Consider the following 22,904-nt stretch of genomic DNA (forward strand, 5'->3'; position numbering starts at 1 on the left):
GATGAGGGTATGGATGTTCAAACCACTAAACCTCCCCTCCCAGATGCCAACAAATCCAGTGAAGACGATAAATGAGTGAAGAGAACGCATATGGGAACACAAGCAACTTGTTCACAAGTTGAACCTCGGTAGATCTCGGGAAACAGATTCCAGATTGCTGCAGAGACAGGCCTAACTGTAGCCTCCTCTTGACCGGCTGCATCTCCAGATGGTACGGCAACGGCTCGGCACTGTCAGGTAAGGGTGCATACAGGCCTAGATGGTTAGCTGAAACAGGATCTTCTCAGGATCTCTAGTGGGCTTATCTAAGCAATTAACCCATCTGCATCAAAATGGTGATCACTGGTGGCGACTGTTGCGGGCTGTTTCAGCATAGTAGTTAGGTCCCAGTCTGAGCTGAGTATGATGCGCTCCTTCTCATTGCTAATTCCCTCTGATTTCAGTTCCGCTCTGAGGCAGGTGAAGTGGTCTTCCATCTTAAGGGCAAGTAGTTGTAGGAGTGCCTCTATATCACCCTCCATGGCAGATAAGTGCAATCATTCTTGCTTTCCGTTTCTTGATCGTTAATGTTGCCCCTCCTAGGGACACATAGGTGTTCCTCTGAAGCAATGTTGAAATAAATTAAAGTCCAGAATGCAAGCCCTCTGCCCAAGCAAGCGTTGGACCGGTGGGGAGAAGAAGGTGGATTAGTTGTATAGGCCGCAGCCTGCCGTTGTAGTAGTTTAGGATCTCCATGTTAGGGAAAATACATGAAAGTAGCGTCACTTGATTATGAACCCTTTCTTTAGTAGAAATGCAGAAGATATTGTAGAGGTCAGGTTGAAGATTATCAATTTGTTTTAATTTAACGGCAGAGTAACCAAAAGACACGTCTGGACATGGCTGCGGCTTAGACACGCCCTCTCCATAAACTCTTTTACCCCACAGTGACCAAGCAAATAGGGGAGGCATCTGAGAAATCCTATTAAATCGTATGATTTAAAGAGGTAATTATTGCAGCCCATTGAACAAAAGAATACATGTTCTAATTTGTTTGAGCAAATTATTGCACTATTGCTTACATATAACTACATTTGTGGTTCTGTAATGTTTTAATACACACAACAGTTAAATGGACATAAACCCAAATGTTTTCTTTCATGATCCAGATAAAGCATGCAATTTTAAACAACTTTCCAAATTACTTCCATTATCAAATTTGCTTCATTCTCTTGATATCCACTGTTGAAGGAGCAACAATGCACTGCTGACAGGTAGCTGAACACATTGAGTGTGACAATGACAAGAGGCATATATGTGCAGCCACCAATCACCAGCCAGAATGTAGTGCACTGCTGCTCCTGAGCCTACCTTGGTATACTTTATAACAAAGAATGCCAAGAGAACAAAGCAAATAGATAATTGAAGTAAATTGATTTTTGTTTTTTTAAATTACGCTGTATCTGAATCATGTTTACTGAAAGGGACCCAATTTTCAAATTTCAATATTCAGATAGATTATGCAATTTTAAACAACTTTCCAATTTACTTCTATTATCCAATTAGCTTGTTTTTTTTCTTTGGTATCCTTTGTTGAAAAGAAAATGTAGGTAGGTTTAGGAGCAGCAATGCACTACTGGAAGCTAGCTGCTGATTGGTGGCTGCACATATGTGACTCTTGTCATTGGTTTGCACAATGTTTTAAGCTAGATCCTGGTAGTGCATTGTTGCTCCGTCAACAAAGGATATCAAGAGAATGAAGCAAATTTGATATTAGAAATACATTGAAAAGTTGTTTAAAATGAAATGCTTAAACTGAATCACAAACAAAAACTTTTGGGTTTTAGATCCATTTAATTCTCTTGGTATCCTTTTTTGAAGTGTGTACCTAGGTAGGTTTATGAGTATAACATTGCAGCAATCATTGTTACAAATACTGCTGCCATATTGTGCTCAAGACAAATGTGCATGCTCAAAACTGCCTGAATACGTTCTTATTTTCAGCAATGGATATACCAAGAGAATGAAGTCAATTTGATAATATAAATAAATTGGAGATATTTTTAAAATTTGTTATCATATTGTAAAGTATGAATTATGAAACCCAAAATGTTTCTTTCAAGATTCAGATAGAGCATACAAAGCAAATTTCCAATTTGCTTCATTCATTTCTTAAAGGAGCAGCAATGCACTACTGGGAGCAAGCTGACCACATCAGTACAGCAACCAATCACCTGCTCACTCCCATTAGTGCATTGCTGTTCCTAAGCTTACCTAGATATGGTTTTCAACAAATGATACAAGAAGCAAATTAAATAGCAAAAATTAGAAAGTGGTTTAAAATTGTATGCTCTATCTGAATCATTAACATTTAAATTTGACTTTAATGTTGATGTAACTTCAAATTTTAAAAAAAGGATCCAACACCGCTTTTTCTTTTCAATCCTCTATTTAAAGATTTACTAAAAAATCCAACTTGCCCTTTGCTCTCCACTTACCAAAGTGATCTTTGTGTAGGACCCAGGAGCAACTGAGAGCCTCGGGAGCTGTACTTAACCAGCGTTTCACAGCTGTCACAGACTGATGAAAACTGGGCGCCCTCTGAATTTGCCCTCTAACTACTTTTGTTTGTAGTCCTCTAGTAACCGAATATAGCCATGCCAACCTGTGACACCACATACTGTCCTGCATAGAAAAGAAAAACAAATGGGAGGGTAAGTTAATGTGGCTTTATAATCTGTGAGTTCTGGAAAGGGGAGGGAGAAACATGTTGACAATAAAGATAAAAGGAGAAAACAGAATTTATGCTTACCTGATAAATTACTTTCTCCAACGGTGTGTCCGGTCCACGGCGTCATCCATTACTTGTGGGAAATATTCTCCCCCACAGGGAAAGGCAAGGAGAGCACACAGCAAGAGCTGTCCATATAGCTCCCCCTCTGGCTCCGCCCCCCAGTCATTCGACCGACGGTTAGGAGAAAAAGGAGAAACTATAGGGTGCCGTGGTGACTGTAGTGTATAAAGAAAATTTTTTCAACCTGATTAAAAAACCAGGGCGGGCCGTGGACCGGACACACCGTTGGAGAAAGTAATTTATCAGGTAAGCATAAATTCTGTTTTCTCCAACATTGGTGTGTCCGGTCCACGGCGTCATCCATTACTTGTGGGAACCAATACCAAAGCTTTAGGACACGGATGAAGGGAGGGAGCAAATCAGGTTACCTAAACGGAAGGCACCACGGCTTGCAAAACCTTTCTCCCAAAAATAGCCTCCGAAGAAGCAAAAGTATCAAATTTGTAGAATTTGGCAAAAGTGTGCAGAGAAGACCAAGTTGCTGCCTTACATATCTGGTCAACAGAAGCCTCGTTCTTGTAGGCCCATGTGGAAGCCACAGCCCTAGTAGAGTGAGCTGTGATACGGTCAGGAGGCTGCCGTCCGGCAGTCTCATAAGCCAAGCGGATAATGCTTTTCAGCCAGAAAGAGAGAGAGGTAGCAGTAGCTTTTTGACCTCTCCTCTTACCAGAGTAAACGACAAACAAAGATGAGGTTTGTCTAAAATCTTTTGTTGCTTCTAAATAGAACTTTAAAGCACGAACAACATCTAAATTGTGTAATAAACGTTCCTTCTTTGAAACTGGATTCGGACACAAAGAAGGAACAACTATTTCCTGGTTGATGTTCTTGTTGAAAACAACTTTTGGAAGAAAACCAGGCTTAGTACGCAAAACAACCTTATCTGAATGAAAAACCAGATATGGTGGATTACACTGCAAAGCAGATAATTCAGAAACTCGTCTAGCAGAAGAAATATCAACCAAAAACAGAACTTTCCAAGATAATAACTTAATATCTATGGAATGTAAAGGTTCAAACGGAACCCCTTGAAGAACTGAAAGAACTAAATTTAGACTCCAAGGAGGAGTCATGGGTCTGTAAACAGGCTTGATTCTAACCAAAGCCTGAATAAAAGCTTGTATATCTGGCAAAGCTGCCAGTCGTTTGTGCAACAAGACGGATAATGCAGAAATCTGTCCTTTTAGAGAACTAGCTGACAACCCTTTATCCAAACCTTCTTGGAGAAAGGAGAGAATCTTTGGAATTTTAATCTTACTCCAGGAGAATCCTTTGGATTCACACCAACAGATATATCTTTTCCATATTTTATGGTAAATCTTTCTAGTCACAGGTTTTCTGGCTTGGACCAGAGTATCTATCACAGAATTTGAAAACCCACGCTTGGATAAAATCAAGCGTTCAATTTCCAAGCAGTCAGCTGCAGAGAAACTAGATTTGGATGTTCGAATGGACCTTGTACTAGAAGATCCTGTCTCAAAGGTAGCTTCCATGGTGGAGCCGATGACATATTCACCAGGTCTGCATACCAAGTCCTGCGTGGCCACGCAGGAGCTATCAGAATCACCGAGGCCTTCTCCTGTTTGATCCTGGCTATGAGCCTGGGAAGGAGAGGAAACGGTGGAAACACATATGCTAGGTTGAACGACCAAGGCGCCACTAATGCATCCACTAGAGTCGCCTTGGGATCCCTGGATCTGGACCCGTAGCAAGGTATCTTGAAGTTCTGATGGGACGCCATTAGATCCATGTCTGGAATGCCCCATAATTGGGTTAACTGAGCAAAGACCTCCGGATGGAGTTCCCACTCCCACGGATGGAAAGTCTGACGACTCAAATAGTCCGCCTCCCAGTTGTCTACTCCTGGGATGTGAATAGATAGATGGCAGGAGTGATTCTCTGCCCATTGGATTATCTTGGTTACTTCCTTCATCGCTAGGGAACTCTTTGTTCCCCCCTGATGATTGATGCCGCTAGCTGAGGCCAAGCCAGGAGCGCATTGAATATAGCTCTTACTTCCAAAATGTTTATTGGGAGAAGCGACTCTTCCCGCGACCATAGGCCCTGAGCTTTCAGGGAGTCCCAGACCGCGCCCCACCCCAAGAGGCTGGCGTCGGTCGTGACGATGACCCACTCCGGTCTGCGGAAACTCATTCTCTGAGACAGGTGATCCTGGGTCAACCACCAGAGAAGTGAGTCCCTGGTTACCTGATCTACTTGAATTTGGGGAGACAAGTCTGTATAGTCCCCATTCCACTGATTGAGCATGCATAGCTGTAATGGTCTTAGATGAATTCGAGCAAAAGGAACCACATCCATTGCTGCGACCATTAGTCCTATTACTTCCATGCATTGAGCTATGGAGGGTTGAGGAATAGAATGAAGAACTCGACAAGCTTTTAGAAGCTTTGCCTTTCTGACTTCTGTGAGAAAGATCTTCATTTCCACAGAATCTATTATTGTTCCCAGAAAAGGAACCCTTGTGGACGGTGACAGTGAACTTTTTTCTATGTTCACCTTCCACCCGTGAGATCTGAGAAAGGCCAACACAATGTCTGTATGAGCCCTCGCTTTGGAAAGTGACGACGCTTGGATTAGGATGTCGTCTAGATAAGGTGCTACAGCGATGCCCATCGGCCTTAGGACCGCTAGAAGGGACCCTAGCACCTTTGTGAAAATTCTGGGAGCGGTGGCTAAACCGAATGGAAGAGCCACAAACTGGTAATGTTTGTCCAGAAAGGCGAACCTCAGGAACTGATGATGAGATTTGTGGATTGGGATATGCAGATACGCATCCTTTAGATCCACGGTAGTCAAAAATTGACCCTGCTGGATTGTCGGTAAGATTGTCCGAATGGTTTCCATCTTGAAGGATGGAACTCTGAGGAACTTGTTTAATATCTTTAAATCCAGAATTGGCCTGAAAGTTCCCTCTTTTTTGGGAACCACAAACAGGTTTGAGTAAAAACCTAGACCTTGTTCCCCGGAGGGGACTGGGTTTATCACTCCCATCTTTGATAGGTCTCTTACACAATGTAAGAATGCCTGTTTCTTTATCTGGTCTGAAGATAAGCGAGACAGGTGGAAGCTTCCCTTTGGAGGAAGTCCCTTGAATTCTAAAAGGTATCCCTTGGAAACTATCTCTAGTGCCCAGGGATCCAGAACATCTCTTGCCCAAGCCTGAGCGAAGAGAGATAGTCTGCCCCCTACCAGATCCGGTCCCGGATCGGGGGCTACCCCTTCATGCTGTCTTGGTAGCAGCAGCAGGTTTCTTGGTTTGTTTTCCCTTGTTCTAGCCTTGCATGGGCTTCCAAGCGGGTTTGGGCTGGGCCGCGTTACCTTCTTGTCTAGCGGCAGTGGAGTTATTAGCCGGTCCGTTCCTGATATTGCGAAAGGAACGAAAATTAGACTTGTTCTTAGCCTTAAAAGGCCTATCCTGTGGGAGGGCATGGCCCTTACCCCCAGTGATGTCTGAAATAATTTCCTTCAATTCCGGCCCAAAAAGGGTCTTACCCTTGAAAGGAATATTCAGTAACTTAGTCTTGGACGACACATCTGCCGACCAGGATTTTAGCCAAAGCGCCCTCCGCGCTACTATAGCAAAACCTGAGTTTTTCGCCGCCAATTTCGTTATTTGAAAGGCGGCATCCAATATAAAGGAATTAGCTAACTTTAATGCGTGAATTCTGTCCATGACTTCTTCATAGGAAGTCTCTTTCTGGAGCGACCTTTCTAGTTCTTCGAACCAAAAGGACGCTGCTGAAGTGACAGTAATAACACACGTAGCTGGTTGAAGGATGAACCCTTGCTGAACAAAAATCTTTTTAAGCAATCCTTCCAATTTTTTATCCATAGGATCTTTGAAAGCGCAGCTGTCCTCTATAGGAATAGTTGTGCGCTTCGCTAGTGTTGAAACAGCTCCCTCAACCTTCGGGACCGTTTGCCATGCGTCCCTTCTAGGGTCTACTATGGGAAACATTTTCTTAAATATAGGAGGTGGGGCAAAGGGTACACCTGGCTTCTCCCACTCCTTTTCCACTATGTTCGCTACCCTCTTAGGTATTGGAAAAGCGTTGTCGTGCACTGGGACCTCTAAAAATTTGTCCAATTTGCATAACTTCTCTGGTACTACCATGGAATCACAGTCATCCAGAGTAGCTAATACCTCCTTAAGCAAAGCGCGGAGATGTTCTAGTTTAAACTTAAATGCCACTAGATCAGGTTCTGCCTGTTGAGAAATTTTTCCTGAATCTGAAATTTCACCCTCAGACAGCCCTTCCCTTACAGCCAATTCCGATTGATGCGAGGGTTAAATAGATAAGGCATCGTCAGCGTCTGATTGTTCATCCTTTTTATCTGTATTTAAAACTGAACAATCACGCTTTCTCTGAAAAGCTGGCAGTTTGGATAAAAGATTTGCTATAGAATTATCCACTACTACTGATAATTGTTGCATAGAAATAAGCACTGGCGCGCTAGGTGTCGCCTGCGCGGGCAAAGCTAGTGTAGACACAGAAGGAGAGGATGTAGAGCTATCCCCACTACCTTCATTAGATAAATCATCTTGGGCAACATTATGAAAAATAACAGAGCTGTCCTGATTTTGTTTGGACGCTATGGCGCAAATATCACAAACACTCGAAGGGGGAACCACATTTGTCTCTATACACACAGAACATAGGTTATCTGATGGAACAGACATGTTAAACAGATTTAGGCAGGCAAACAATGCAATAAAAACGATTTTAAACAAAAACGTTACTGTCTCTTTAAATAATAAAATGACACATTTATTTCTGAATGTTCAAAAAACTATGAAGGCAATATCCGATTTTTCTGAAATTTGGACCCCAGTGTCTTAATGCTTAGAAAGTATTGCACAGCAAATATGGAGACTCTAGCTCTTAAAACAAGCAAACCGGAGCTAATTGTTGGATTTAACCGTTTTTATACACTACAATCCCTGCTACAGCCTTGTTGCAGCTTTTTACATTCCTTAGGGGTCACCATTCACAGAAAAAAGCCTTTTGGAGTCACTTTCTGAGCCACAGGACCCTATCTGCATGCACTGCCTTGTAAATCAACTGTGCAGCTGAAGCACCAAAATGAGGCTTCCTTCCTCAGCACACTAGAGTGAAGGGGCCTTCCTGACTAGATTTAGGTGTCTAAAACAAGCCAGATCAATAAAAAACGTTCCCCAGTGTATGTGAGCTTATAAAATATTTCAAATGGTATCATATTGTAATAAAAACCAATCGATTTTGCCCCTAACAGTGTCTACCAGCATAAAAAACAAAAAGGGGAAGCCTGTTATCTTTTTTGCTGAGGTGAAAGAAAAATGGCTTACCTTTTCCCCTGAGGGGAAATATGACTGTCATCTAGCATTAGCCTGTGTTGTTAGAAGGAGACCAGTCATACCTGAAGCAGATGAGTCTGCAAACTGTTACCCCCAACTGAAGTTCTCTTGTTTCAACAGTCCTGCGTGATAACAGTAATGGATTTTAGTTACTGTCTGCTAAAATCATAGCCCTCTTAAACAGAAATCTTCATCACTTTTCTGTTATAGAATAAATAGTACAAGCCAGCACTATTTTAAAATAACAAACTCTTGATAGAAGAATAAAAAACTACAACTAACACCACAAACTCCTTGCCATCCCCGTGGTAGATGCTACTTGTTCAGAGCGGCAAGGAGAATGACTAGGGGGCGGAGCCAGAGGGGGAGCTATATGGACAGCTCTTGCTGTGTGCTCTCCTTGCCTTTCCCTGTGGGGGAGAATATTTCCCACAAGTAATGGATGACACCGTGGACCGGACACACCAATGTTGGAGAAATGGGGCGTTATTACAGCTTCACATCTGTAAGTCATTATGCAGCAAAATCAGATTAGTAAATAAAATTAGATATAATGTCTAATATTCATTGCTGCCAAACAAATATTGCTGTGCTCCAGTACTGTGTATATTTATGCATTTTTGTTGTTTTAAAATATAGATAATTCCTTTATTACCCATCCCCCTGTTTTGCATAACCAACACAGTTATAATAATACACTTTTTACCTCTGTGATTACCTTGTATCTAAGCATCTTCTGACAGCTCCTTTATCACATGACATTTTATTTATTATCTATTGACTTTCATTTTAGCCAATTAGTGCAGTGTCTGCCAAAATCCACGGGCGTGATCACAATTTTATCTATATGGTTTACATGAACTAGCTCTCCCCTGTTGTGAAAAGCAAATAAAAAAAGCATGTGATAAGAGGCAGCATTCAAGGGCTTAGAAATTATCATATGAGCCTTCCTAGGTTTAGCTTTCAACTAAGAATACCGAGAGAACAAAGCAAAATTGGTGATAAAAGCAAATTGGAAAGTTGTTTAAAATTACATGTTCTATTTGAAACATGAAAGTTTTTTGTTTTTTTTACTTGACTGTCCCTTTAAGTTTAAATTTAAAGCCAGGGAGGAATATCAGCAAGACAATATATATGTCCAAATACCACACCTCATTAGCCAACGGGCTGGGTCCAGCTTAGGGGCTGCAATGTGTTGTGGCTGCCAAGCTGGATTTTAACACTTGGTAGGAGTTTAATACATAGTTTGCTCGGGAAACTAGTTAAGATGAATTAATTTCCATTAAAAGGTCTCTTTAATAAGAACAGCAAACTTTGCATGTTGTCACTACATTTATATATTTTTTTTCCATTTAATTAGAGTACAAAACAATAAATTAAACAAAGCATAACATTAAAGACCTGTATGTGTGTGAATAGTGCTGAAACCTACACTGAGCAGGATGCTAACATTCTGCTAAAGAGCAGAAGCTTGTTTATTCGGGGGGTCATCAAGACAGAATATATGGTAAAAAAGCCAACAATCTAATATTTTAGGCCATATATTATATTATAAATGAGCAAGTGTTGCTTGATAAAACGCAAAAGCACAGACACAGTAAGCATGACCTTATCATGAAGACAGCAGTACTGTAGGAGGGTTAGCCAACAGACTGCGGGCAAACTCTGTATAAGAGCACTTAAATGGTTATGCAGCCTCAGTGTTCCACTTAATAACATTATCAAGATTATTTATCAGTACAGATAGCAGCTCTGTAGAATTTCAACCAAGGTCCTGACTTAAGAGTTTAACGCTAGTAGTCAATTTAGCAGCAGTAATGTATTGTAAAAAAGATAGGGTATATGGGCAATTATAACTGTTTTATGGTCATTGGAAACAGCCCAAACAATCAAGTTGTGATTACAAGAGCAGGTTTAAGACATTTAAAAATAAATATATATATAGATACATACAGACACATATATATATATATATATATATATATATATATATATATATATATATATATATATATATATAGTGTATGTGTGTATATATATATAACGTAGCAAAGATGTGCACTCTCACTCCATCAAACAGCTGCCAGGGTGCTAGTGGAATCAATAGGAATGAAAAAAAACAAAATTTATACTTACCAGATAAATTTCTTTCTTTCCAGACATGGAGAGTCCACGACCTCATTCCAATTACTAGTGGCCAGCAGGAGGAGTCAAAGAGCACCCCAGCAAAGCTGTTAAGTGTAACTACCTTACCCATAACTCCCAGTCATTCAGCTAAAGGAAATGGAAAAAGAAGAAAGATGAAAAAGGTGCCTGAGGTTTACTCGAAAAACCTGCCGAATTATAATTAAAAAGAGCATGGGGTCATGGACTCTCCATGTCCGGAATTAAATAAATTTATCAGGTAAGCATAAATGTTTTTTTTCCTAAGACATGGAGAGTCCACAACGTAATTCCAATTACTAGTGGGAACCAATACCAAAGCTAGAGGACACAGAATGAATAGGGAGGTAGAAAAAAGGCAGGATGAACTAAACAGAAGGCACCACTGTTTGAAGAACCCTTTTCCCAAAAGAAGCCTCAGCCGAGGCAAAAGTATCAAATTTGTAGAATATGGAAAAAGTATGCAAAGAGGACCATGTTGCCGCCTTGCAAATCTGTTCCACAGAAGCTTCATTTTTGAAACCCCAAGAAGAGGAGACAGCTCTAGTGGAATGAGTCGTAATTCTCTCAGGAGGCTGCTGTCCAGCAGTTTCATAAGCAAAACTAATCATACTTCTTAACCAGAGGGAAAGAGTAGTAGAAGTGGCCTTCTGACCCTTACGTTTTCCAGAGAAAACAGGGCAGAAGATTGCCGAAAATCTTTAGTAGCTTGTAAGTAAAATTTTAGAGCACGCACAACATCTAAGTTATGCAGTAGACGTTCCTTATGAGAGGAAGGATTAGGACAAAAAGAAGGAACAACAATTTCCTGATTAATGTTTCAATCCGACACTACCTTATCGCAAAACCCCAATTTAGTACGAAGGACCGCCTTATCTGCATGAAAAATAAGGTACAGGGAATCACACTGCAGAGCTGAAATCTCAGAAACTCTGCAAACGGAAGAAATAGCAAGGAGAAAAAAAACTTTCCAAGATAACAATTTTATATCAACAACATGCATCGGCTCAAATAAGCTTGCTGCACAACTTTAAGAACTAGTTTAAAGCCCCAAGGAGGAGCAATAGGTTTAAAAACAGGCCCGACTCTGACCAGGGCTTGAACAAAAGCTTGAACATCTGGTGAATCTGCCAGATGTTTGCACAAAAGAATAGACAGTGCAGAAATCTGACCCTTCAGAGTACTGACTGACAAACCTTTCTCCAGGCCATCCTGAAGAATCGATAACATTCGGGGAATCCTCACCCGACTCCAGGAGAAACCTTTGGCTTTGCACCAAAAAAGTTATTTACGCCATACCTTATGGTAAATCCTGAGTAACAGGTTTACGAACCTGAAGCATAGTATCAATGACTGCTTCAATCTCCAAGCAGTCAGCTTCAGAGAATCTAGATTTTGATGGAGGAATGAACCCTGAATTAGAAGGTCCTTCCTCAGAGATAACCTCCAAGGTGGAAGAGATGACATCTTCACCAGATCTGCAAACCAGATCCTTCAAGGCCAGGCAGGAGCTATTAGGATCACAGACGCTCTCTCCTGCTTGATACGAGCAATGACTCGTGGAAGGAAAGCAAACAGAGGAGATAGGTACACTAGACCGAAATCCCATGGAACCGCCAGGGCATCTTGACCTTGAACCGTACCTTGGAAGCTTGTCGTTCTTACAAGATGGTCATCAGATCCAACTCCGGAACCCCCACATGAGGGTTATCCTGGAGAACACTTCCGGATGGAGAGCTCACTCCCGGGATGAAAAGTCTGTCTGCTCAGAAAGTCCGCCTCCCAATTGTCCACTCCTGGAATGTGGATGGCAGATAAAAGACAATAGTGAGTTTCCGCCCACTGCAGAATGTGAGTCACCTCATTCATGGTCAAGGAGCTCTGAGTTCCTCCCTGGTGGTTGATGTAAGCCACCAAGGTGATGTTGTCCGACTGAAATCTGATAAACCGGACTAAAGATAACTAAGGGCAAGCTATCAAGGCATTGAAGATGGCTCTCAACTCCAAGATGTTTATGGGAAGAGAGGACTCTTCCCGAGACCACAGGCCCTGAGCCTTCAGAGAACCCCAAACAACTCCCGAGCCTGACAGGCTGGCGTCCGTAGTCACAATCACCCAGGAAGGTCTCAGGAAGCAAGTTCCCTAAGCCAGATTTTCCTGAGAAATCCACCACGAGAGAGAGAGTATCTTGTTAAGGGGTCCAGATTTATCCACTGCATAAATCTGAATGGTCTCTGTTCCATTGACGGAGCATGCACAGTTGTAGTGTTCGCAGATGGAACCGAGCAAAAGGAATGATGTCCATGAAAACTACCATCAGACCAATCACCTCCATGCACTGAGCCACTGATGGACGAAAGGCAGACTGAAGGGAAAGAAAAGAAGCCAAAAGTTTGGATTTTCTGACGTCCGTCAGGAAAATCTTCATAGTCAGAGAATCTATAATTGTCCCTAGGAAAGTCACTCTTGTAGATGGAACTAGAGAACTCTTTACCAGATTCACTTTCCACCCTTGGGAACGTAGAAAAGACAACAACATCTCTGTATGAGATTTTGCTAGTTGAAAAGATGACGCCTGAACCAATATGTCATCTAAAAAAGGCGACACTGCAATTCCCTGAGATCTGATTACTGCCAATAGAGCTCCCAGAACCTTTGAGATTACTCTGGGAGCTGTGGCAAGACCAAACGGAAGAGAAATAAATTGGAAATGCTTGTCCAGAAAGGCAAACCTTAGAAACTGGTAATGATCCCTGTGAAAAGGAACGTGTAAGTACACGTCCTTCAGGTCTATAGTCATCATGAATTGACCTTCCTGCACCAATGAAAGAATGGAACAAATAGTTTCCATCTTGAAGGACGGAACCCTGAGGAATTTGTTGAAGCACTTTAGATCTAGGATGGGGCAAAAAGTTCCCTCCTTTTTGGGAACCACAAACAGATTCAAATAGAATCTCCTAGACCTTGTTCCTCTAGAGGGACTGGAACAATAACTCCCAGGGAGGATAGGTCCTTTACACAACTAAAGAAGGCCTCCCTCTTTACCTGGCTTGAGGATAGTCTAGACAGGAGAAATCTGCCCCTTGGAGTGCGAGACTTGAATCCTATGTCCACAGCCCATGGACGTAGGACATCGCGTATCCAAGCCTTTTGAAAATTAGAAAGTCTGCCCCCCACCTGATCCAAAATTGGTTCGGGGGCAGACCCTTCATGCTGATTTAGAGTCAGCGGAAGGCTTTTTGATTTGATTTCCCTTATTCCAGGGCTGGCTGGACTTCCAAGCGGACCTGGATTGGTCTTGTTTGGAAGAGGAAGAGGACTTTTGTCCCTTAAAGTTCAGAAAGGAACAAAAATTAGAAGACTGACGACCCTTAGGTCTACTCTTCTTGTCCTAAGGTAGGAAAGATCCCTTTCCATTCGTAATCTCTGAAATGATCTCCGCCAGACCAGGTCGAAATAATGTTTTGCCCTTATAAGGCAAAGCCAAAAGCTTGGCCTTTGAAGAAACATCAGCTGACCAAGATTTTAACCACAGAGCTCTGCGAGCTAAAACAGTGAAGCTAGAAATCTTAGCTCCCAGTCTAATTACCTGCATGTTGGCATCACAGATAAAGGTATTGTCCAGTTTAAGAGCCTTGATCCTGTCTTGGATCTCCTCTACTGTAGTCTCTTCTGAAATCAGATAAGACAGGGCATTGCACCAATAAGATGCTGCTCCCGCAACCGTGGCAATACTTTCTGCAGGTTGCCATTGTAAACCCTAATTGACATACATCTTTTTTAAATAAGCCTCCAGCTTTTTATCCATTGGATACTTAAAAAAACAACTATCCTTTATAGGAATGGTAGTTCTCTTAGCTAAAGTAGAAAACATAAATTATGCTTACCTGATAATTTCCTTTTCTTCTGATGGAAAGAGTCCACAGCAGCATTCATTCAGGAGGAGGCATGGGGGGTAGTTATCAAGACGTAAACCTCAAATACGCTGGAATTCCGCAGCGTATTTGTGGCGAGGCTGATTCGCCTTAGTTATCAAAGTCTAGAGACCGGCAAAAGTAGAATTTTGTGACGTAAACTTCGATCCGCCGGACTCAGTCCGACACAGATCGATTCTTACGTCACTCCAGATGTTCCGCACACAAGTGCGGCACAATCTGACTACTTTTGCTAGTTATCAAAAAACTAGCAGGTACGCTCGGCACTTTTACGGCCCAGCGTACCTGGTTTTCAAACCGCCACCCTGGAGGCGGCGGATCCCATAGGAATCAATGGGAGTCTGACCATAGCGAAAGTACAAGTTCGCTGCTGCCAGACATCCCATTCATTCCTATGGGAGCTGTCTACACCTAACACCCTAACATGTACCCCGAGTCTAAACACCTCTAATCTGTCCCCCCTACACCGCCGCAACTAAATAAAATGATTAACCCCTAAACCGCCGCTCACGGAGCCCACCGCAAGCTACTCTATACATATTAACCCCTAAACCGCCGCTCCCGGAGCCCACCGCCACCTACATTATACCTAGTAACCCCTTATCCTGCCCCCCCTATACCGCCGCCCTCTATAATAAAGTTATTAACCCCTATCCTGCCGATCCCGCACCTCGCCGCAAATAAATAAATAGTTTAACCCCTAAACCGCCACTCCCTGACCCTGCCGCAACCTATATTAAATTTATTAACCCCTAATCTGCCCCCCCTACACCGTCGCCACCTATAATACATTTATTAAACCCTATCCTGCCCCCCACTACGCCGCCGCCACTGTAATAAATTTATTAACCCCTAAACCTAAGTCTAACACTAACCCTAACACCCCCCTAACTTAAATATTAATTAAATAAATCTAAATAATATTTCTATTATGAACTAAATGAATCCTATTTAAAACTAAATACTTACCTTTAAAATAAACCCTAATATAGCTACAATATAAAGAATAATTATATTGTAGCTATCTTAGGATTTATTTTTATTTTACAGGTAACTTTCAATTTATTTTAACTAGGTACAATAGCTATTAAATAGTTATTAACTATTTAATAGCTTACCTAGCTAAAATAAAGAGAAATGTACCTGTAAACTAAAAACTAACCTAAGTTACAATTACACCTAACACTACACTATACTTAAATAAATTATTCCTATTTAAAAATACTTACCTGTAAAATAAACCCTAAGATAGCTACAATATAATTAATAATTACATTGTAGCTATCTTAGGATTTATATTTATTTTACAGGTAACTTTGTATTTATTTTAGCTAGTTAGAATAGTTATTAAATAGTTATTAACTATTTAATAACTATCTAGCTAAAAGAAATACAAAATTACCTGTAAAATAAATCCTAACCTAAGTTACAATTAAACCTAACACTACACTATCATTAAATAAATTAAATAAATTAACTACAAATAACTACAATTAAATAAACTAACTAAAGTACAAAAAATAAAAAAAGCTAAGTTACAAAAAATAAAAAAATAAGTTACAAACATTTTAAAAATATTACAACAATTTTAAGACAATTACACCTAATCTAAGCCCCCTAATAAAATAACAAAGCCACCCAAAATAAAAAAATGCCCTACCCTATTCTACATTAAAAAAGTTCAAAGCTCTTTTACCTTACCAGCCCTTAAAAGGGCCTTTTGTGGGGGCATGCCCCAAAGAATTCAGCTCTTTTGCCTGTAAAAGAAAAATACAACCCCCCCAACATTAAAACCCACCACCCACATACCCCTAATCTAACCCAAACCCCCCTTAAAATAACCTAACACTAATCGCCTGAAGATCATCCTACCTTTAGTCATCTTCACTCAACCGAGCATCGATGGAACCGAAGAGGAGACCCGGACCGGCAGAAGTTATCCTCCAAGCGGCGCTGAAGAAATCTTCCATCCGATGAAGTGATCCTCCAAGCGGCGCTGAAGAAATCTTCCATCCGGGCGATGTCATCTTCCAAGAGGCGCTGAAGAAGTCTTCTATCCGGGCGATGTCATCTTCCAAGCCGGGTCTTGAATCTTCATCCCGCCGACGCGGAACATCCTTCTTTACCGACGGACTACCGACAAATGAAGGCTCCTTTAAGGGACGTCATCCAAGATGGCGTCCCTTCAATTCCGATTGGCTGATAGGATTCTATCAGCCAATCGGAATTAAGGTAGGAAAAATCTGATTGGCTGATTGAATCAGCCAATCAGATTCAAGTTCAATTCGTTTGGCTGATCCAATCAGCCAATCAGATTGAGCTCGCATTCTATTGGCTGTTCCGATCAGCCAATAGAATGCGAGCTCAATCTGATAACTAGTACGACAGAAACACCTCAAGTGTTTGAGAGCCCAGATCACAGAAACCAAAATGACCTGCAGACCCATAGCGAAGAGATGGAATAACCATCCCACAAGAGTACAAGTACAACCAGACTCTGACCACAGATAAGGCCATAGACCCTTAAGAATATATCAAAACAAGCCCACAATCTGCTTTGAACCGGGAAGGCCCCAGGCGGACAACATCCACCCTATGCCTCCTGACCCAGAGAAGTCCTAAGCAAAAAGGAGAATATTCCCTATGAAAAGGGAAGAAACCGGAAAGGACAACAAATGCCCTGAAGGCCCGAAACAACCGGCTAAGAGGGTATAAAAACCCCAACGCAAATATCCTAGAAGAGGTTACAAGTTACATGCCAAACAGAGGAACAGCCAAACCATTTGCCTGCGGAGCAGAGAATCCACGGGTCCACTGGCAACCAGGGGAATGCAGCTCTAAGGTGCACCAAAAATTGGAAACCCGAAGCCAGCAGCTGGGTAAGAACCCACACACAAAGGCGCAAGCCACCCAGAAAACTCCTAGATGACATGGGATACTCAGCTAAGGAGTAATAAATATTCTGAAAACCAGGCCAAACCTGGATAGAGCAAGGACACAGTCCAAGTTCCCACTACCGTGGACACCCCTACCAACCCTGAGATCCAGGATCCCAAAACTGGGTCAGGAAAAAGGAGCGAAGCCCCCGAAGCAGAAATCTCAGGTGGAAAAACAGGTCCGGGCTTCTAATAAATCAGGCAATCTTACCCTAGAACTAAATACCCCAACTGGCCAAAAGCCAGACAAAAAGGGAATGGACACATATCCAGAGAATTCGGATAGCGAGGAAAACTCGAAAGCCCCAACCAAAGGAAGGAACCATCCCTACCAAGGTTCAACGCTACAAGGAGCCAGGCTAGACGTCGTATGAAGGGACCTCTCAAGCTTCAGGACAACAGAAGGGAACCTTGAAGTCCACAAAACCTTACTAGCAGGGCTAGACTCCCCATCACCTCCACACAGGCAGAGGACACAGGGTAGAGGAAGGTGCAAAACCTTCCCAGTTCAGGGGAACCCCGAGTCAAACAAAGTCCCCGCAGGGATCAACCATCATCCGGGACGCAGATCCCCAAAAGGAAATCTGACTTACCTGGAGATATGGAAGGAGACCTAAAGGTCTCATCACTCAGACAGACCATACATGTCCAAGAGTAAAAGCTGTATCTAGAGACACTAGAAATGGCTCACACACACCCTTCAAGGTGTCAAAAGCTGCAACAGGCCTTCAAATACCCTCCGCATGCTGGACAGCTTCCTAAAAGCTGTAGGATCCAGTCCTAATAGGACCATCCCGAGGCCTAAAACCGAAGGCCAAACGACTCAAACAGCAGCAACGGGACCTAAGCCCGCGAACCCTCCCCCACATGGAGGAGACACTCACTCAAGGCTCTGACGAAATCAGATGTCAGAGTGACCCAACGAAACACTCTCATCTATAACTGGAAGCTATAAGGACTGAGATAATACTTCCCGCCTCATGAACACTCGGGTTCTTCTCGAATGCTTTAATGGAACATGAAACAATGATAACCTGAGCACTCAGCGCTGCTACCGAACCAGCCAAAACAGCGCCACGTGTCTGAACCACCGCAAGACCGAACAAATCCAACAGGGCTAGCCTGTACCATGGGCCCTAACCAGCAAGCTGCATAAACTCTCCCTCGTAGGGAAAAAGGAAACAGACCCTTTTAAACATAGGACTAACATGTCCAAACAACTTCTGCAGAAGTAACCAAGAGTATCAATCCCAGATGGTTCCCGAAGGAAACAAAAAACAAATAAAAGACATCCATCGGATATAAAATAAAATATAAGGCAACCCAAAGGTTAACGCCCAAAAAAAGAAACGGGCCTACCCGTAGGACCAGCCAAATGGAGCCCCATCTCACATAACTGGGAAAAGAAAACTCAAAATAAAGACAATAGGAGATTACCTCATCCCCATCTGTCTAACGTTTTGTACCATTCGGACAATCAGACTGAAATTTCCCATATCTATGTACTATAGGGTCATTCGGCGACTCAAACAGATGTCTGAGCAACACACGAAGGCGCGCAATCCGGTACCGAAATGCACAACACTCCGGAACAGAACCCTCCAGATACTGCGGAGGCCCACCCCAAGGCGGAATACCCAGGACAATAGGGCACAAGCACATTCTCAAAGAAACGCCTGGACTATGCAGACGAGCCATCGCCAACAATATCTGAAAGCAAAAGTGTGCTGCAAGTTCCGGGGGGGATACACCACCCCACGTGGATGAGCTATAAACTGGGTTACCCGCATGTGTGAGAGGAACATTTGGTAGGGAACTCGTTCCCTGGGAGACAGGACCCCCAGAGGCGGATGGCTCAGCAGATCCCTGATTCCCCTAGCCGAGGAATCGGGTGCTCTCATATGGCATATGGAACAAGAATGGTTGACAGAAGTCAACAAGGCTGAATCGGATTCGTCACCTGACACCGAATCTGAATCAGATATTATAATCGTGTTGGTATCCGAATCCTCCGTAACAGAATCTGAAATGATTACAGGCTCAGCATCAGAATCCCCCATAGCTGTGAAGAGGGGATAGCAATATGGACTGCTTAGTTAGAACAAAATGGCACCTGACACCACCAATGGCTGGGGCACTCACCACCTCTTATGACCAGACCCCTGCGAACTAGAATATCTCAGTCTCCACACGGTCAGGAATGCGGAAATGGGATCAGAGCATAACCACGCCCGGACACAGGCAGAACAGTACAGTCCAAAATGCACGCCCAGCCAAAATGCTGCGTCACTTCCAAAGGCCTCAAAGTTCCAAACCACAAGCCCATAAACCTCACACCTAAGCAGGTTGAATCACATAACAAACATGATTATAAACCCCCCTGTTCAATAACCCCTCTCAGGAGATATTAACCCTCGATTCCAAGATCTAACAGAGACTCACTGAGACCCTTATGTTAAAAGGTAAACCCGCGAGGAACTCTAGCCTCACGGGGAAAACATCATGTTACAGTACATTGCATAAGGTAAAATGAAACGATCTTACCAGAATCTACGCCGTGGAACAGGAGCACGGCCTTTCAAGTGTGAAGAATAGTAGCATTGCCTCCGCCATGGACTTGAGAGAAGAAAGCAGGCAGCAAAACGAAATTCAACAACACTAATTGCTTAAGGAGCTGTTAATCTGAGTCGGGATGGTTTCGCAGAAAGAAACTTCCTGCATCTCCGGACTATAACTTTCATCCAAGCCCTCACTAAGAGACTAACAGGACTACTTAAAACTCCTGTCCCATGCTGAAGAGTACTACCCTCCATAAGAGACAAAAACAAAAATTAAAAATTCTGACACGTCTCTGCCAAACTCCTGGGACGAAAGGCAAAGAATGACTGGGGGATGAGGGGAGTGGGAAGAGTATTTAAGCCTTTGGCTGGGGTGTCTTTGCCTCCTCCTGGTGGCCAGGTTCTTAATTCCCAAAAGTAATGCATGCTGCTGTGGACTCTTTCCATTTAAGAAGAAAATAGCACCTTCTACCTTAGGAACGGTGCGCCATGAGTCTCGAATAGAGTCAGCAACAGGAAACATATTTTTTAAAACCAGGGGAAGGGGAAAACGGAACCCCTGGCTTATCCCATTCCTGTGCTATAACTTCTGAAATTTTCATAGGAACAGGAAAAACAGCATCAGAAGGAGAATCATACTCTATCCAGCTTAGAAGACATCTTAGGGTTGGCAGCAACCGAAGATTCAGAGTCATCCAAAGTAGCTAGAACCTCCTTCAGAAGTAACCCGAAGATGTTCAAGCTTAAATCTAAAATTAACTTCTTCAGATTCTGAAGATTTCACCGCCAAAGGGTCAGAGTCTGAAATTTCACCTTCAGAAGCTACTGAAGTATTTTCCTCATCAGACAATTGAGAAAGGTTGACCAGCGCAGATTTAGAGGGGTCAGAAGCCTTACTTACTGACAAAGCCGCTGTTAATGCAGATGTAATCTGAGCGGCAAAATCCCCAGGTAAATAAACACCCCCAGGTGGTTGAGAGGACACAGAAAGCACAGTATGGGAAACAACTAAGGCTTGGGATGTTTGAGGAGAAAGCTGAGGCATATCATGCACAGCATTATGGCTCAAAAGGGAGTAATTTATCTTTAAACTTTAATGTTTTGGATAAACATGAGGAACTAAATTGCATTGGCAAAACAATTTGAGCCTCTAAACATAATAAGCATTTATAAAAAGTCATGGATTGATCTAACTCTGAATCCATTTTGCACATTCAACAGATAAAAATATGGAAAAATAATACAATTTGAGAAATGTATTACAATGTTTATATATTTAAGAGCAAAAAAGAAAACTTCAAAGCAACCCTTCAGATCACCTAAAGCTCCTACCGGAAAGGAATTGACACCCCTACTAGTCAGGAACCGAAATCTGTCTGCAATGATCTTCCCTCCTATTCAGAGAACGATCCACTTAGCATTCAACAGAGCCCTGAAATTCAATGCACCTCAGCGCAAAGAAAAAAACTCACGAAGCTCCGCTCCGATAAACCGGAAAAGCGGGCGTCATGTGAGTGGGGAGAATAACTAACTGCGCCACTTAAAAAGGCGTGAAAAAAAGAAACTGTTCATGGATAACCGTTGAAAAAATAAGCCTCTTATGACCGTTAAAGAAATAAGTCTCTCAAACAAATTCTGTCGACTAATCTGTCCTATGAATCCTTATTATAAAGGCTATATGTAACATAGTAACATAGTAGATAAGGTTGAAAAAAGACTGAAGTCCATCGAGTTCAACCTATACAAATCTAAAATATTTACAAAAAGCTCTAGTTAAGCTTAAATAACCCCACTAAAGGGTAACCCATTTAATACTAGCAATCATATCCATGAATTTTGTTTATATACAGAAATGTATCCAGACTATTTTTAAATGTATCTATGGTATTGGCATTCACTTCCTCCTTTGGTAATGAGTTCCACAATTGTATTGCTCTTACAGTGAAAAAACGTTTCCGTTGCAGGAGATTAAATCTCCTTTCCTCCAACCTTAAATTATGACCTCTTGTCACAAACAATTTTCTTGGAATAAACAGAGCTTCTGCCATGTCTGTATATGGGCCTTGAATATATTTATATAAAGTAATCATGTCACCTCTCAAGCGCCTTTTTTCTAAAGAAAACAGACCCAGTTTGGCTAGCCTCTCCTGATAGGTTAATTTCTCCAATCCCCTAATTAGCTTTGTGGCCCTTCTCTGAACTTTTTCTAGCTCTACAATATCTTTTTTAGCGATCGGTCCCCAGAACTGCACTCCAAACTCAAGGTGAGGTCTTACCAGGGCTTTATATAGTGACAGAATTATGCTTTCCTCCCTTGAATCAATGCCTCTTTCAATACATGCTAGTATCTTATTAGCCTTTGAATCTGCTGCCCTGCATTGGGCACCCATCTTTAGCTTGTTTTCTATTACTACTCCCAAATCCCTTTCCTCCTGTGTTTGGCTAAGTCTTGTCCCATTTAAAAAATACGTTGCCTGCTTATTTTTACTTCCAAAATGTAGAACCTTGCATTTTTCCGTATTAAATCTCATTTTCCATTTACTTGCCCATAGTTCTAATTTTTGCAAATCCCTTTGTAATGAGAGTTCGTCCTGCTCTGACCTAATGACCTTACTTAACTTAGTATCATCTGCAAAAATAGAGATGTCGCTATTTAATCCTTGCTCCAAGTCATTTATAAAAATATTAAAAAGAAAGGAATTGACACCCCTGATCCCTGGGGGATGCCACTGGTTACCTTTGTCCAATCTGAGTATGATCCATTTACTACTACTCGTTGCTCCCTATCTTTTATCAAGTTATTTATCCATGAGCTAACATTTTCAGCTATTCCCAGTCCCTTAATTTTGTGCATTAATCTCTCATGTGACACTGTATCAAATGCCTTTGCAAAATCTAAGTATATCACATCAACTGATTCCCCTTTATCTATATTTTACTTACTTACTCGTAGAATCTAATTAGATTAGTTTAACATGATCTATTTCTCCTAAAGCCATGCTGATTAGAACTCATAATCTTGTTTACACGAATATGCTCATCAATATAATCCCTTATAATCCCTTCAAATATCTTCCCCACTATTGATGTCAGACTAACTGGTCTATAGCTTCCGGGATCATC

General features: G+C 42.0%; 1 protein-coding gene across 6 annotated transcripts in view; it reads right to left on the reverse strand.

Annotated features, from left to right (window-relative positions):
- Positions 1–22,904, reverse strand: part of TMLHE (trimethyllysine hydroxylase, epsilon) — a 427,780-nt gene that overhangs the window by 188,038 nt on the left and 216,838 nt on the right. For all 6 annotated transcript variants that reach the window (XM_053699428.1, XM_053699431.1, XM_053699427.1 and 3 more), the window contains one exon: positions 2,478–2,664. In XM_053699428.1, coding sequence (XP_053555403.1) covers positions 2,478–2,658 — 181 coding nt within the window. In that variant the 5' untranslated portion in view covers positions 2,659–2,664. The remainder of the gene's footprint in view (positions 1–2,477; positions 2,665–22,904) is intronic.

The sequence above is a fragment of the Bombina bombina genome, chromosome 1 (genome assembly GCF_027579735.1).
Source record: "Bombina bombina isolate aBomBom1 chromosome 1, aBomBom1.pri, whole genome shotgun sequence".
Taxonomy (NCBI): domain Eukaryota; kingdom Metazoa; phylum Chordata; class Amphibia; order Anura; family Bombinatoridae; genus Bombina; species Bombina bombina.